This window comes from Colletotrichum siamense (genome assembly GCF_013390195.1).
Source record: "Colletotrichum siamense strain Cg363 chromosome Unknown KSG_Cg363_contig04, whole genome shotgun sequence".
In the NCBI taxonomy this organism is placed as follows: domain Eukaryota; kingdom Fungi; phylum Ascomycota; class Sordariomycetes; order Glomerellales; family Glomerellaceae; genus Colletotrichum; species Colletotrichum siamense.
Window position 1 is genome coordinate 945,891 of NW_023501017.1, and position 16,028 is coordinate 961,918.

A 16,028-nucleotide genomic window follows, 5' to 3' on the forward strand; every position below is an offset into this window, starting at 1 on the left:
AATGTCACGGCGAGACGACCATCGCCAGACGGCAAAACCCTGATTTTCCTTGCGGCGCGGTGCGTAGGGTCTTGGAGAAAGCTGTCTCTCAGCTAGCTGTCACCAGCTTGTCGGCTCAGACAGACATGCTGTTTCCCAAAGATGGTGCGCTGCCCTGGGTGACCTGAGGGTGTCACTGCAATGTATCGCATCGCACACCATGGAATGCGTCGCGACTTTGACGCTACGGCGAAGAGGACCGGGGCGTTTGTCGACCGATGACGGACCCCACTGATCTGCGCGAGGTTTACCTCAACGAGCCGGGGTGCTGCCAAGTTTTGCATGCGAAGGCTGCAGGGGTGCAATACCCATCAGATAAAAAAAGGACCCATGGATGTGGTATTGCAGGCATGAGCGTCGCCCTGATAGGGCCTCTCCGCGGCCATCGCTTCCGCGGCCAGGGCCAGAAATGGCTACCGATGAAGGGTGGAATTCAGCAAAATTGAAAGGCATTTTTGCTTTCGAAAGCTTTCGAAGAGCACGACGCAGATGGCAACAAGGATGTGCAATATCGAGCTGCGTCCCCCATCTCCGAAGGTATAGACAAGACGAGATGAAGGTGTACGATTACCAGAGCAGTCCATATCTACAACAAGTTGATACGGCCTTGGTTCGGTATACCACTCGATACGGCGAAGCCACGAGGAGATATCCTCATGATTGCCTCGTTTGGAATCTTGGACCCCCAGACGTCCCGTGTATTGCCAGACAATGGGCTGTTTGTCTCGTGGGGTTTTGGAAACCAAGGAAGACTCGCCCAACTCATCGTCCATCGATTTGATCAGGCAAGACCAGCAGCCGCTCCAACCTGTTCCCCGCAGCTCGGCGCACAGAAAGTCAACGGGAGTGCGGAGAAGGCCATCGAATTTACTGCTTCGAGGGGGAGAATTTGCTCCGGAAACGGCCAACTGCAGCACAGAAGCATCGTCCCATGTCCGTGCTGGATGCAAATGTCCTTCACACAGGCGTTGTCACGGATGGCCTCAAGAAAGTGAGCAGCGCATCTCGGCACGGCTCCCCCTCACTTCATCCCACCATTCAGCTTTCAATGTCGAGCCATCAACCCTGTATCGATATGACAGTCAGTGGACACCAGATGCAGCGTATCCACTGAAAAAGCTCATTTGTGCCTCCTTCACGTCAAAGAGACTCCGGAGCTTCAGATGCCTAGTCACAAGGGGGTTGACGGGTCTCCTATGTGACCTCCATCCCCCATTCTCAACTCCTCAATATTCCCCGCAGCAGTAGGACGGGGCAGGTCACGATATGGGCATTGGGCAAAAGAGGCAGGACAGATTCCAACGGCACGAAATCTCTTCAACCGCAGCACATGGGCTGCGCGTGTCGTCGCATCCTGCAGAGGCTCAATGACGTAGGGACCCGTTTCACGGCCCTCAGCCGTCATCGGGAATTAACATGGAAGATCGAGCTTTTCTGTGATGAGCCAGGCGCCGCGCAGCGCCCAGGGCTGCAAGTGGCCAGCGAGCCAACAGCAGCCCCCTACCCATCCCCACAGCGCCGGCCAGTTTAGTCCAAGTACGCTGCTAGTCCGCACCGCTCCAGGCGAGCTTGCGCGGTTGCTACAGGGGCTCAAGGCCTGCACAGGGGCAGAAAGCCATTGTTCGCTGCGCTAAAGGCGCTCATTAGAGCTTGCCGTTTCAGCGCCGGCCTCCACTGAGGAGAATTTACTTCGCGGGTCGCTGCAGCCCGTCTCGCGCTAGACAGGGACGGTCAACAGGCGGACGACACTGGGCGTTTGGCGGGCTCTAGGGCTCCCAGAAGCACTCATCGACGGCAGATACAGTGAGAGAGAGCCCTGGAACTGTCAAACCGGAGCATCTCAAACGGCGAGAGGTTGACGACCTGTGTCCACTTCAGATGGAAGAGCATTGTGGGCATCAATCACCATGGGTGCCCCTCGCAGCAATCGCCCCTAAATGCTGGATCTAGACCTCTCGCGGACCCGATTAAAGCCAGAATCTCCCGTCAGGGCGTTGGAAATTGCATCTGAAAATGGCATGGCCGTATCGAAAGAACACGAGAAGCAACCACTGCAAAAGCAATCCGCGACAAACCCATCCTGGTTGCTCCCCCACGCCCCTGGACAGGCTCTGGAAATCAGCCTCCTTTGAGCACACACTCTCTTGCAGCAACTTGGCAGGCCGTCGAGGCCTCCCCTTACTGCGACATGTTGTCCATGTAAAGGCTGCCCTGGCCGTTGCTTCACCGAGACCTTTTGGTGTTTGCCAAAGCATACAGCGCCCGGAGTTTATGCCGCGTACGGGCTTGACGCAATCTTGCAAGACAAACTAGCACAACACTAAGACGGCATGGCGGTACTCGGCACAGGCAAGCCTTCTGGATGTTTTTTTCCCTGCTCAGTCCCTTGCAGCCAAGGTCCTACAGGTTCGAGAAAGCTCACTGCCATTGGCGCAGCCACGTATTCTGGCTGACCGAGCCACACTTCTCAACCGGTTATGGCCCCCAACGAAGCCAGCTTCCGATTGAACCATCTCGCTTGTGCTTCCGCAGCATGGCTCTGCCTTGGTTTTAGACTATTACATTCCTCTCTCGAGCGAATGAGCAGGTGTCACGACTCACCGGCTCGCTGACCAACTTCTTGCCAGGTGTCTAGGGATATGAGACTGCGCAAGCCTCGTTCCACGATGGCATCATTGACGTGATCAAACCACTCAATGGATGAGATTATAGCAGTGACTTAATAAACATGGTTCCCTGGCACTCGTCAAGCGAGTGTTTGGCGGCAGAGCCTCAATGTTGCCGTGGCCAGGAACCGCCTGCCAAAGCTGCCAAAGCTTCAGCGTGGCTTCAATGCCCTGATAGCCGTCTCAGAGACGGACAGCCTTGACCGCGTTTCTCATCTTTGATCATAACACGGCGCTACCTGTCGCGAGGGTGTAGAGGCATAGCCCTTTGTGGCTTACCAAGACAGCCACCGGCCGAGACACGCTGCGTGCGGCAGACATGGCCCGCTGCGAACTACCACCAGGTGATTTGGGGTTAGGGCAGGCGTTTGCTATCCATGGAACTGTCCGCCGACTTGTCTGCAGCTGGTCTAGAACACTCGCCACACCAAGCTGCGGTGGCGGGCTCTTAGTAAGCCTGCTCGGCTCTCTGACTGATGTTTCTGGAATACCGCAAAGCGAGACAAACGGGCTGGGGGCGGGAGTCCGAGCATCCAATGAGCTTACACTATGGGTATTCTTGGATATGCGACTTGCGCAAGCCGCAAGAACTAGGGGCTTCAGACCGGAAATGCTGATCTCTCGCGAGTACTCGCATCAAATGGCGGTGAGATTTCATCTGGTCTTAACCATATATGCTCATCTTCGACGAAAGCACCCCGGTCCGCCACCCTCTATTGTCCACGGACTGCCGTGGCTCGCACCAGATCTACGAGATAAAGTTCGCCCGCATGCCGGCGTCTTCAAGCCGCGGCCCACCTCAACCGCCGGGCGGACGTCGCCGTGTCGATCTACGGTGAGGCTCTTCGTGGTCCCCGGCCCTTGGTTGTTTCCGTCGTACACATTGAGCGGAAACACGTGAGGGCGTCTGCCACCGGGAACTCTCATGTTATTGTGGGAAACTCTGGTACCGGAGCGATGGCCCCAGAGTTTCTCAACGGTCCGAAGATGGGATTTTGCCTTTGCCATCTCGACTCAGGAATCTGGGGATTGACCAGACGGAGGCGTCTCCGACCGGCTCGGTGCAAGGTTCCGGGCCAAGCGGCCGGCTGGGCGCATGAGCTGGCCATTTTCGGACGGGACGAAGCATCTCGTGGGACTTGGACAGGTCCCGTGATCTCCTGCATATTCGAGCCTCGGGTTCACATATGCAGTGTGCCTTGACGAGAAGCAACCTCGGAAGCGCCGATTACGGGCATGCGCAGGCAAGTGCTGGCTGGGCGTGCCGTGGTTGTGTCGCTTACTACGACAACGTGGAAGCGATTATGTGGGCTACACGCAATCTATTGCGCAGTGTCTGTTTATGAATAGTCATGACGCGCAGCGTCGGAGAAATAATTGTTGCAATTCGCGGTTGCCGACGGGATTTCCTGTTGCGTCTCGGTCTGGGTCAACGGCGATGCCCGCCAGGAGCTCGATGGAGTATGCCATCTGGTCCAGCCCGAAGTTCAGAGGCACAGCTCCTGTCTTGGCTGCGTCTACTCCCATCAGAAATCGAAGCCGTCTTTCCTCCTTACACAGCATGAGAACGTTTTCACCTTTGGGTCCTATTCGCTTCGCAATATCTGGCGAGTCGCCCAGGTTTGCACGCGCTTGATAGGATGGATGGTCGCACCGCAGCAATCTTACAACGACATTTGGGTTCGGGACTGGAGAATCTTCACCGGTGCGGTTGTACGACACGCCGACCAGATATCGGTGGGAAACGGAGAGTTCCTGGAGCAACTCATCATCTATCACCTGATCATCGAGCTGTCGAGTCGCTGTAAGAGCTGAGTATGAATTGGCAACCCCGCATATCAAGTATACTCGCGTGGCCGCCAGATTAACATGCACAACGTACAGCGATGCAGTCAGAATCCGGGGATGAATCGTGGCTGGAGCTGTCATTCTGCGTCACGGCGCGCAGGCAGGCTTCCTTTGGCCATTGAGCCCTCTCCGTTGACCGAGTAAGACGCGCCCCTCAGAATGATCACCATGTTGACCGGTGTGTATAGCATGTCGAATGGTGGTGCCATGGTGATGCACTGGGCAAATGCAACGACCACTACACATACCGGCCTCCGCATGAATCGTCGTGGCGCCTCGAGACCTAGACCTGGCCGGACGGACAGTTCTGTGGGAGCAGACTGCTGCCATGCCCGTTGATGAGACGACGTGCAGCGGCCGCTGGCCAACCACATCGGCACATCTCTACCCCACAAACGTCTGCTGCGACGACTACCACAGAGCGCATGTCCATGTTGACCTTGCATGTCTGCGGCACCCTGTGGCACAGGAGCGGAGGGCGTTTCAGCATCGTCTCTTTGAGGCAGTCGAGCTGGGGAAAGCGGGGTTGGTTTGGCGACGGCGCTAGCAACCTCTAGTCTCACGGACATTTGCGCTGTTGGAAGCGGCACTTGGCTTCTTTCTGGCATGACTGGCAGCCGGTCGCGGACGGTGCGGTTTGCATTTCTCCTAAGGCAGTTGTTGAGGAGTCTATCTGCGCTTTGCTGCAGACTTGACGTTTCCTGCTACTCACCGCGGTGGCGGGATTTCTCCTGATGGCTGGGTTCACCGCTGCTGTCAAGGCGTTTGGCTTTACCCCGGACCGGCGCCGGATGGGGATCCAGAATATCCATGGCCCTTAGTTCGACGTCCCATCCGCGGGAGCCAAAAATGGGAAATCCTCTGATTCCCGTTTTGGAGGGGAGGCGTGTGTGTTTCGCCGTCGAACTCTCGACGGAACACGGTGCTGACCAGACCGTCGAGGACGGACTGGATCTACGACTTCAGTTGGAGCTGATAGTGTTGCCGTCAGGGTCTCGCCCATGTTTGTTTGCATTTTGCCTCCCCGGTGCCGGCGCCGGGATACAACGACCTTTCAGCCACGGGAGGGGTTGGGGAGGTTGACGGCGGACGATACGACCAGTGTTTTGCGGGATACCTTGGTGGTTTGACAGTCCAGGTCGTCCCCCGCTTTCCATCTCAAGTTGCAGCAAGCGGGAGATACGGTTGGTACAGGCTTCCCTGCTCATCAGAAGCTGTATCTGATGGTAAAGGAAGGGGGATGCCAGATGCCCGCGCTAGCGTGGTCCGATTTGCGCGGCCGCTGGATGTTTGCCGGACGTGAAGGGTTTCCGGGCGTCTTGGCAAAGCTGGAAAAGACGATTTTGCGTCGCGTTGCAGCGGGACCGGGGATATGAGATATCGGAGGGAGGTGGACGTTTGCTTTGCCTTCTCCACGCATCCACCTCGGATATCCACATCGGTCAGCGACGACAGCTCTCAACCCGGAGATTATTGCAGAGCTTAAGAACGGGCCCGAAGATGCAGCTGCAGAGATGCCTTCAGTGAGACGGAGGTTTGCGAGATGAGGTGGATCTCAAGGACATCCACCATCGACGGACCCCGCCTCTGTCGCGATGGATGGAGCTCTACCTACGCAAGCTTCATCAGTGAGCTTCCAGACCTGGTCGGTGTGCCTGCCCGCAGTCAGCACACCAACTCAAGCCCAGCGGCTCATCTTAGCAGGCGCCTCGAGTCTCCATGGGACTCTTGATTGGACGATACCCCTCTCTCGGTAAGCCGTGGAGGTGGCCTTGAGGCTGGGGCGGGAGGGGGGACGTTGGGCGGCGCGCAAGCAGGGCTGCCAATCTCGTCCTCCCGCATCGATAGCGTATGAACCCGGCGACAATGAAGTTGATGCTGGGTTGCATGCAGCAGCGGGGGCCCTGATGTTGCGTGCTGCTGCCATGTCTTGGACCTGACAAAGCAGCGTCATTTCAGAGGAGCTGCTTCTGGCATGTGAACAGATTGGCGGTGCGTCCAGCGAGCTGCACGCGGTGAGAGTGGGGAGTAAGGGTCTTCATCGCCGTGGAGAGACGGGTTGAGACATGCTGTGTGAGATTTGCGGGATCTTCGACGGTGGCACCTGGGGTTCAGGTGGCTTGCGGGGAAATACTGGCTGCTATCTGCGCGTTCTTTGTACGAGGGGACCTGCACAGCTTGGGAAAGGAGGAGGGGGGACGTCACGGCAACGGCTTTTGGAGGGTCCACGGCAGTTCGAGGACTACACTGCGCGATGGCTGCTGCGAGTCGAGGAATGCTTTTAGACGCGGCGACTTCACGGAGATGACGGGGGTGCTACCCCAGCGGCGGGCGAGAATGTCGTGGACCCGGGGAACCCGCGGTGAATGTGGACTCGGGCGGAGATGCGCTCTCTGCTGCTCCCATCGGCGCCCCGACTACGACGACCACAGAAAATCGTTCTGGCATAGTTCTTGGCCCCCGCATTTTTTCTACGACAAAGCACGACAGGTGCAGCCGATGCAGTTTGTCCTGCGTGTTCATCGTGTATCGCGGGAGAGGAAGCCTTTTCCTTCGCTAACACGGCATCGCACTACATGCAAGGAGCAGGAGGCTCGGGATGGACAAAAGCGAGACACGCAAGAATCCTTCGCGGAAATTTTCTTGATCCTCACAACTTTACGCGCGATATCTGCTCCTGGGAGACCCACGACAAATTGATGCCACAAGATTTTATCGTGACACGGCAGCACGGATGGGGAGAGAAAGGTTACACCCCCGGATTTGATGTCTCGGCCGGGTGAGACCCTGAAGGATTTCCTCTTTTAGCGGGGAAAGGGAAGCTGTGAATTCTGTTTTCAGCTCCAGGTTCGTGGTGTTTATCTGACTAAACACCAACTGCACGGCCGTTGGCATGGACGGGCGCTGGAATTGAATTTTCCTGGGGAAATGCGCGATGAATGAGTCGGGGGCGGGGACGGCATTCATTCGTACGACGGCGAGGCGTTTGATTGACGCGCGGGCTGCAGATGGAAAGTCTGATATGAAGGGACCTTGTTTGGCTGACCAGTCAGGTTTAGGTTTGGGGGTTGAGTAGGATCAGGGCAACATCAGCGGCGACGACGACGATGATGAGGCGAAAAGCACAACAGGAAAAAAAGTTCGTTGGGCTGGATGGAGGCATGCCGGGAGCTAGCCGCTGACGGGAGAGGCTGGCGGAAAAGGGGAATTGAGTTGGAGCTCGGATGTTTTTGTTTTGTTTGCATGTTCACTGAAGTGCAGCAGACTTTCAGCGGATTGCGGGGAAGCGTGTAGCAGAGCTTTCTTGCGCTTGCTTGCTTCCCCTGCCCAGTCTTTGGACAAAAGGTTGATTTTTTCCGGTCGTGGCGGGAAGGAAATGCCATGTTCAGGCTCCCATCGCCAATTACACACCGGAGGATTACTGTTTTCCCGCATTGTTGGGGAGGATGCGACATTGGCTTTTGCCTCGTACGCTTGTCTACTTCGTCTGATTTTCCTCATTGTGGAGGAGTGCAGACCGAGGAGTTGACACTGTGGCGGCGAGGATTGTCTGATGGAGGGGAGGTGTTCGAAGAGACAGCGCCCGCCTGTGGAAGTTTTCACGGTGGGCTTGAGTGGAAGGGTCCAGCGGTCTCTTCTGCTTTGGTTCGAATAGGCAAGCCGACATCAGGCCAGTGTCGCTCTCTGGATATTTCGGCATCGAAAGGTGGGAACGCCATGGCTTACGAGCTGTGGTTGTACCCTTTGCGCCGCGCCGCCTTCTTACCTGCCGTGCATGAAGCCCTGGCCTGGCCTTATTGCGTAGGAGCACTCTTATTGCAGTGGTCCAATTTTTACAGCATAGGTAGGTGGTGGGTTTCGTAATGATGCAGATGGGCTCACTCAGGAGGGGAAGACGGGAGTGAGATGTGAGATGGGAATAGTGACAGTTTCGCAGGTGGTTTTCAGCGAGTATTTTGTGAGTGGTCATGTACGATCATGTCATGTTGGTCGCATCTGGCGCTCTCCCATCCCAAGATGACGAGCTGGACGGGCGAGATTGGCGTGAGGTCATAGGGGTCCTTGGGATCGTCGCGTTGTGAGTAGACGGGAAGGGTTTCGCGAATGGAAGATGGGAGCTATTTTCCCTGATTTGTGTTGTTGATATGCGCGAATGAGGGCATGCATTGGACCCTTTCGGCGTAGGTAGCTCTGCTACGAGCGTGGTTTTTTCAGGGTCCGACGATCATTTGAAGATTGTGGCTGCGAGCGAGGGAGGGTGGTGCGTAGGGGACGGGTTGGGCGACAACGGCGAGACGCGAGGCGAGAGTGTGTGTTTGGATGGGTGGATGGATGGATGCGGGAGGTGGGAGGTTCGTGATGGTGGTGGTGGTGATAGTGAAGCGAGTGGACTACTTACACTGGCGAGGGAGGTGGTGTGTGTTGAACAGACGAGAGGTTTTTTTCTTCTTCTTTTGGTGGAGGTGTTGGTTGGCTGTGGGGACGCCCCCTCTCGAGGAGGCGTATTGGACATGCAGGATGCGGAATGCGGTCTTGGAGGGGATGCGAATTTGTGTGTGGGAGGATGGTGGTTGTGGTTGTGGGTGATGAGTGCAGCGCATCGCATTGCAGCTTTACCACAGGTACCTAGGTAAGGTGTGGTGGAGGCTCCCCGATGATGAGACGCTGTTATCAAGGGGTGAAGGGCCTGGCCTGACAGGGGACGATGGGCGATGGGGATCCGGGGTGTCATTGTAGATTTACGCGTCCTAGGCGGGTTTTTGGCCCTTTGTGCAGCCGGCTTTGGGAGGTTCGGGGGGTGGTGTTTGATATCAGGCTTGATTAACTATGGCGATAAGGCTTCACAATTGTCATATCGACTGGCTCGTTCTCTTCAGCGGATCACTACGGTTGATGCTTGAGTCTATGGCTACTCGGGAAGTGATTGTCGTTCGTCGGCGGGAAGCTAGAAGCTTTGCCAGCATATGTCCAACGCCAATCAACACACTACCTGACTATCAAAGCCGGTTATCCTAAAATTCTCCTGCTGCCTCCTTCTTCAAGAAAGGGGACAGACAGCACAAGACACCACACGGACAGACGACGGTCTGGGTGTTGGCGGCGTGCAGGGAGGAAGTTTATTCTTGTTGGGGAAGTTTAGTCCCCTTTTTGCTTGCTCGCTGGCTGTTTAGTGCTAGTCCAGTGTGTTTAGTAAGGTCTTTTTAAGGTGGTGGTGGTGGTGGCCAGGTACTACACACACCCTGTCCTGTCCTGCTCGGGGCTTGGGCGCTATTGTCAGTGCGGTGAAGAGCAGACAAGAGTCAGGGAGCGCTGGCGGACACAGGTTCAGCTATTGTTTCTACGGGAATAAACAACTCGATGGATGTGGTGGGTGGGTGTGGTGGGTGAGTGCTTTGACGCTGCGACTGCCGGGTTCGGAGGCTGGAAAAGGTGGTTGACGGATGGCGGACGGGGTCGAACAACGAACGGCAGATTTGGGGGGCTTGCGTGCTATGCTATTCTGGCAGCGATGGCGGCCGCTTGCTTGGTTTTTGGGCTTGTGGCGGGTGGGAAGAGCTGTTGCTGGCTGGTTTCGGTCGAGATGGAGATGGGCTAGTGATGGTGAGAGGGGGGCGTGGGCGCTGGATCTGGTGGTTTTTTGTTTTCCCTTTGTTTGGATGTTAGATGGCGGGATCTTGCTACATGGGCTAAGGGGGGTTAGAGGAACATGGCCCTTTGGATGTGGATATGGTTACAAGAGGCGAAGCGAGGTGAGGCTCTGGATGCGAGGTTGGAAGATGCTTGGCTGTGATGATGCGATATCATCGTGCGTTTGATCCACGATGAGATGCGGGCTTTTTTTCTTCTTGGGGATACAGATTGAGAGTGCTGCAGGTTGGAGGTTTAGAGGCTTGACTGGCCGGGCGTGCTGCGACAAGAGACAAGGGGGCCACGGGGGACGGAGATGCTGCGCGTATTTTTGCGCGCAGATTTTACAGGGCGCAGAGGGTTTGCAGCGTGCTGGATGTGCGAAATGCTCCGATCATGACCAGGGTTCATTGACGATTGAGTGGTTTTTGTCTGTCAATTGACCAATGTTGTTGCTGCAAGACCTATCGAAACCCGACAGGCCGACGGTCGGCGAGTCTGTGTGTGTGTGTGTGTGTGTGTGTGTGTGTGTGGTTGCTGTCGCCCTTGGAGCGTACGTAAGATGGCGAGAATTTCAACGCGGCATTATGAGGACTGGGAAGAGGCGAGGCGCAAAAGGCGTGTGTGTCTGTGTCGTGCAGAGGGAGAGGCGAATTACGTGCATGAGGAAATTATTGAGATATTTCGTCCGCTGCGGGCTGCTGTTGCTGTTGGGGTGGATATCTGGCTCCGCTCAGATACGGATGCGGGTACGTACGAGGGGGAGGAGCCCAGGGCGGGCTTGTCAAAGTTACAGATGCGATGTAGCAGGCAGGAGGCGAAGAGGAGAGGGGCTCCGGGCTTCGTTTAGAGAGAGAACGTTGCATCTTTGGCAAAGTCTTTTGATGTTGACGCCGGGACGGCGATGGATGGATGTGTGGCTCCGGCCGCGGAGGGGCTCTGCTGTGGTTTAGGTGACAGTAGACGCTGGACGTTTGGCATGTTCGAGAGGTCTTCATTTGACAAGAGGCCTTTGTCGATCTCAGAACGGTGCGTCGGCCGTGGATCAGACGGGGTGCTGGGGCTAGGCGGCAGGGCTCGGTGTGTGGTGAGCAGAGGAAGGATTTGATGGGCTCAGTCTAGACCGTGTCAAGATGCGGGCAGAGGTGGAGGCTCCGCTGGTGCAATGTGTGTGCACTGCGAATGGGGCCCTTGGGGCTGGGCAATGTTGAGAAGGAGAAGGAGAAACGAGACGATCAACACAACCTAGGTGAGAACCCCAGCGAAGACGGAACGGGTCCTGCGGCATGGGATGGGGCCGTAAGCGCGGAGGCAGATGGAGATGGTGAGATGGAACTGGAACCTCGAAATGAACGGCTGCGTCCAATCTGCGGCCTCGGTGGGCTGCGCTGCCCTCTCGGAGAGAATGTGGATGTGTGGGTTGCGTGTGTGGTGGTCTGCGGAAAGGCGAACGGACGCGTCGATCTCCGTTCGTTCGTTCATTCAACCCATGTCCACCGCAAATGTCGGACAGAAAACTGCTGCGAGTGTTTGTCCTGTTCCAACACCCCCTGCGTGAGCCTGGGTGCTGTGAATAGAAATGCTGTTGGTGCTGTACCCGCAACTGTGCTTATGCTGCTGCTTCAACTGAGACAGAGAAGCTCTTATCTCCAGGCCCCCTCAGGGCATATCCGTAAACAGATCCGGACAGACGCATCGTGTCTTGTCAGCCAGCCGTTGCGTCTCCGTTCTCCAGAGAATAGACTACTTCTCACCCGTCTCCGCCTCCGCGAGGAGAACGATAAGCAACCGCTCGTGCATCCGCCCTCTCTCTCTCTCTCTCTCTCTCTCTCTCTCTCTCTGGCCAGAACGCCCCAACCCCGCGAGATCCAGTTTTCCGAAGCTGAAAAACGTTCCCACTGCGGATACCAGCAGCAGCAGTTCGCAGTTTGAGATGTTGAGGCTGCTTAAGTGGGGCCACCGAACCACGGCCACATCATCATCATATCAGACCGAGAGGTGGTGGATACGACGCACGGCGTTGCGCGGCGAAATGTCACATACTTGCCATGCCTGCCCCGTTGGAGCTACTCGCTTCTGAGAAACTTACACACTAACGGACTAATTGTGGCACGGTTTTTTCGAGATGCCAACCTCGCCTCAGTGGAGTTCTTGCCATGAGCGCGTTGTTGTGCGTGCGGTGTGATGTGGACGGGGAACTAGACTACTGCCAACGTCGGTGGAAATGAGATGTGCGCATCTTGTGTCTTGGTTTGCCTCTCCTTCCCCAAAAGGGAACAGAGAAACCTCTGTGCGCTCGCTCGCTCGCTGTTATTTTCTGCAGCGTTGGCAGGGTCCCTAGTTGCATCTCTCCATCTTAGAGGCTGGGCTGGTTGGTTGGGGGCGTCTGTTCCCCCGACCACCCCGGTGCTTCTTCTCCCAGTCTCTCTCTCCCTTGGCCGTGGTGGGGAGGCGGCTAGCTTCGCGCGAGGCTGTGCGTTGTTTCTTGGGTCAGTGCTTGCGTTATCGGGAACAATGCTTTGTTGAGGTGGCCTGTCTCTCGCGTGTGTGGGCTTATTGTTTTTGATAATAACGTCGTCAATTTGGTTTGATGTCCTTCTCGGTCAATTGCGACCCATCCATGCCCCCCGTCTCATCCCAGATAGTCAGCGCGCATCGATCCGTACCGCTTTGAACCTGGCCTTGTAGCAGGCGTATCGCGCTTTTGGGAGGTACCGGTACTCTCTCAACAAGACGAACAATCTCGGACGATTGTTCAGGGAAAATTTTCAAGACGGAATGGAGGGTCGGGAATTATCATCCTATCCTGACACGCCGGCGCGCCGGTGTTTCTGGCATCTTCTGTCTAGGCCTGAAATCGACTGCTGCAGAAGTGCTGCGACGGCCTGCGTTGACGTTCTAGTTCGTCAATGGGTGTGAGATTGATACCCAAGGAAGAGGAGACTCGTCTTGAAGTTCTGCACGGCAGGTCGCGCCTGCAAGAAGACGTTTCGGGGTCCTTGAGGCTGCCTCGCATTTTGCTTATCACACCTCACCTATTAAGATTGCGAGAGGGTGTTGTCGCGGCGCTGCTCCCTGCCATACGCGGGCACACCCAAAGGACCCTGAGGGGGGAACGTTGGAGGGTGGTGGATGACGCCAGTGATCGTCCCGCAGTTCTAGACCTGCTCGCCCCCCTCTCTTCGTCTGCTTCGCCAGTGGCTCGTTCACGGTGCTGCCGTCTGGTTGGCTGTGCGATCATCGCCCTTGGCTTGGAGCTGGACTGGAGGTTCGTTGCATCTGAAAAGAGGGGACTGCACGCCGTTGATCGTCGCTGAATGATGTGCTTTCTTTTTTGTGGAACGGGGGCGTTTCGGGGCACGGCGATGGGTGAGGTGAGGACGGCTTTCTGTGGGTTAGCTGGGGGAATAGGGGTCCTTCTGGTGAGCTGATCCGGAGGATTTGTGATGTCAAGGGCCCGTTGCCTGAGAGGGTGACTCTTCACGTGCTTCTCGGTGCGGTTGCGTGATGATAGGCAGGAGATGTGAGACCGCTGACGTCAAACCGTTTGAGAGGGGTTGAAGATATCGAGATTGAACGCCTGTCTTGAGGCCCGAGGCCGTCGGCGGGATGATGATCTCGGGCAGTTTTGCTTCTTGTGCGTGAGGTTGTATCGGATTGATGTAGGATGACGGTCGCTCGATGCCTGAGGGGATCGGCGACTACAGCTGAGGGATCTGGCTTTCAGGTCCTCATCGAGGACTGATGATCCAGTCTGACACCAGATGTAGTTGTAGAATATCAGGTAACACAGAATTGCTCATCGCGCTGAATTCTCCGAGAATTACTGAGATGTTATTATCGAGGGATCAGCTCACACTCAGTCGATCTCACGTGAAAGCTTTTGTTTCGAACATGTGCCTATTCCGAGTCGTGTGCGCCCTTCGTGATAGGATGTTGAAATGATGAATTTGATGATTGGCATGTTATTATGCAAGCCTTCATAACGATTGTTGCTGAAAGATGCTATCGAGGGACCAAACACCATGGCAATGACTCGAAAGCTGGTGGCAGGATAGAACAGAGTTTCAATCAGTTCCAAACTTGGAAGTGTAAGTAAAAAGACATGAATTTGATCGCTATGACAAAATCTTGACAATAGCTGTTGTGAGGACCTCGGAGTGCTTTGGAGTCCACGTAATAGAACCTTGAACGGACTCACTGCCAGTTTTGGCGGATCTTCCAGTCAATAAGAAGTTGGCCATGAGTGAACATGATCTGAAAACAAGACTCAATCTTAAGAGGGTTCAATACATTAAGTGTTCAGGTGTTGTGGCACTTTGGTAATCTCCTTCCTGCTCGAAGTTCACGATAGCCCCTTTTGCCAATTTGTTTGTCCGTGAGAGTCTACGTGAGTGATCTCATCCCTTTCCAGCTTCCAAACTCCTAGGTGTTCGAGCAATCGTCCAGCTCATTTTCCCATACTGCCAATCTTGTCTTTTGGGACCCGTCGCTGCCTGCTCTTCAGCCGTTTCATTTTGTTTCCTTTGCCGCCAGTGGCGGAATACCGGTGTACTTTGGTGCATCTGAGTCTCTTGACACCATCCACGACCGACTCATTGGTCTTCATGGAAGATGACAGAGGCACAGAAAGGGATAAGAAAGCCGGATCGGCTCCTTCTTCAACGTTTACGTTGAGATCAACATCAATCTTCTGAGTGATGATAAGCCCTTCGGGCTTATTATGCCCACAACTGTACCCACGATGTCGTGGGCACAGCATGGAAGCGGAATGGTACACCAGCAATCCAAGTGAAAAGACTAAGTGTATGCAAACTTCGGCGAGGGCAAGTAAGCCAATGATTATGAGAATGCCAATTTCTCCCACTTTCATCGTTTCCAAAGCTTCGGGGGATATATCTACCTTCGCTGGCCAGATTGTAGCCCCTTATTTCAATTAGCATCCGGTTTCAAAGGGATTCAAACATTATCTTACGTCTCTTGTGACTGATCTTTCTCCATCTCGTAGATCCATGCTTCTTGGAACCATACTTCGCGTACCACTTGGCCACATGGTCCTTGGGCCAATATTCATACGCCATATCCTCAGCCCCATCAACCTCTGGATGTACAACAAGAATCTTGCCAACAGACACGCCATCAACTGTCCCTTTGAGAATTGGTCTTTCGATGTCTTGGTAATTTGTCAACCCAGACGGATGAAAGCGGACAGGCGGCGGAGGGGTCAAGAGGGTGGTGGTCTGGCCTTGGGCAATTTTCCAGGCGAAGATCGCGGAAACTCCCTTCATGTATCTGGTCCATTGTACGCCAGATTTGTAGATTCTCCTGCACTTTGGATGGGTCCAGTTCATCAGAGGGCCCATGGCGCAAGTGAGCGTTTGCATCCCGCGCTGCGTTGCCCATTCTTCGGCCAGGTCATGATCGACGCCGCTCCAAAGAACCTGCTTGTCATTCACCCAAATCTCATTGAATTGGAACATGATATCGTCCGCCTCCCTTCTCGATAGATATTTGGGGCATATAATTTTGAGGAGCCGGTTGTATCCGGGGGCTGCTAGATGCCAACGGTAGAATGCATCAGTCAGTTCATCCATTGTCGGCGAAGTCCTCGTGATATTTAACTGTTATGTAAGATAATTCTGAATGAAGTATCAGGCCCACGCGTCGACCTTTATTCATTCTGGTATGACGAGCTCACATTTGGATCTCACCTCGGGATCAGGAGACAGCTGCCAGAAACTCATTAGGTTAAGTATTCGCATCACGCCATCAGGCTGTTGTGATTGGACTTACTCCGCAGTTCCAGAAGTCAAACGTGTTCTAGTTTTGAGAGATGCGGTCGTCTAA

General features: G+C 55.1%; 1 protein-coding gene across 1 annotated transcript; it reads right to left on the reverse strand.

The window, feature by feature from the left end:
• Positions 1–14,631: 14,631 nt before the first annotated feature.
• On the reverse strand, positions 14,632–15,775 carry CGCS363_v006177 (uncharacterized protein; the record flags this gene model as incomplete). The annotated part of the gene is made up of 2 exons (XM_036638026.1): positions 14,632–15,107; positions 15,157–15,775. The coding sequence occupies 2 exons, from the start codon at positions 15,773–15,775 to the stop codon at positions 14,632–14,634; spliced, it is 1,095 nt and encodes a 364-aa protein (XP_036495476.1).
• Between the last annotated feature and the right edge of the window lie 253 nt (positions 15,776–16,028).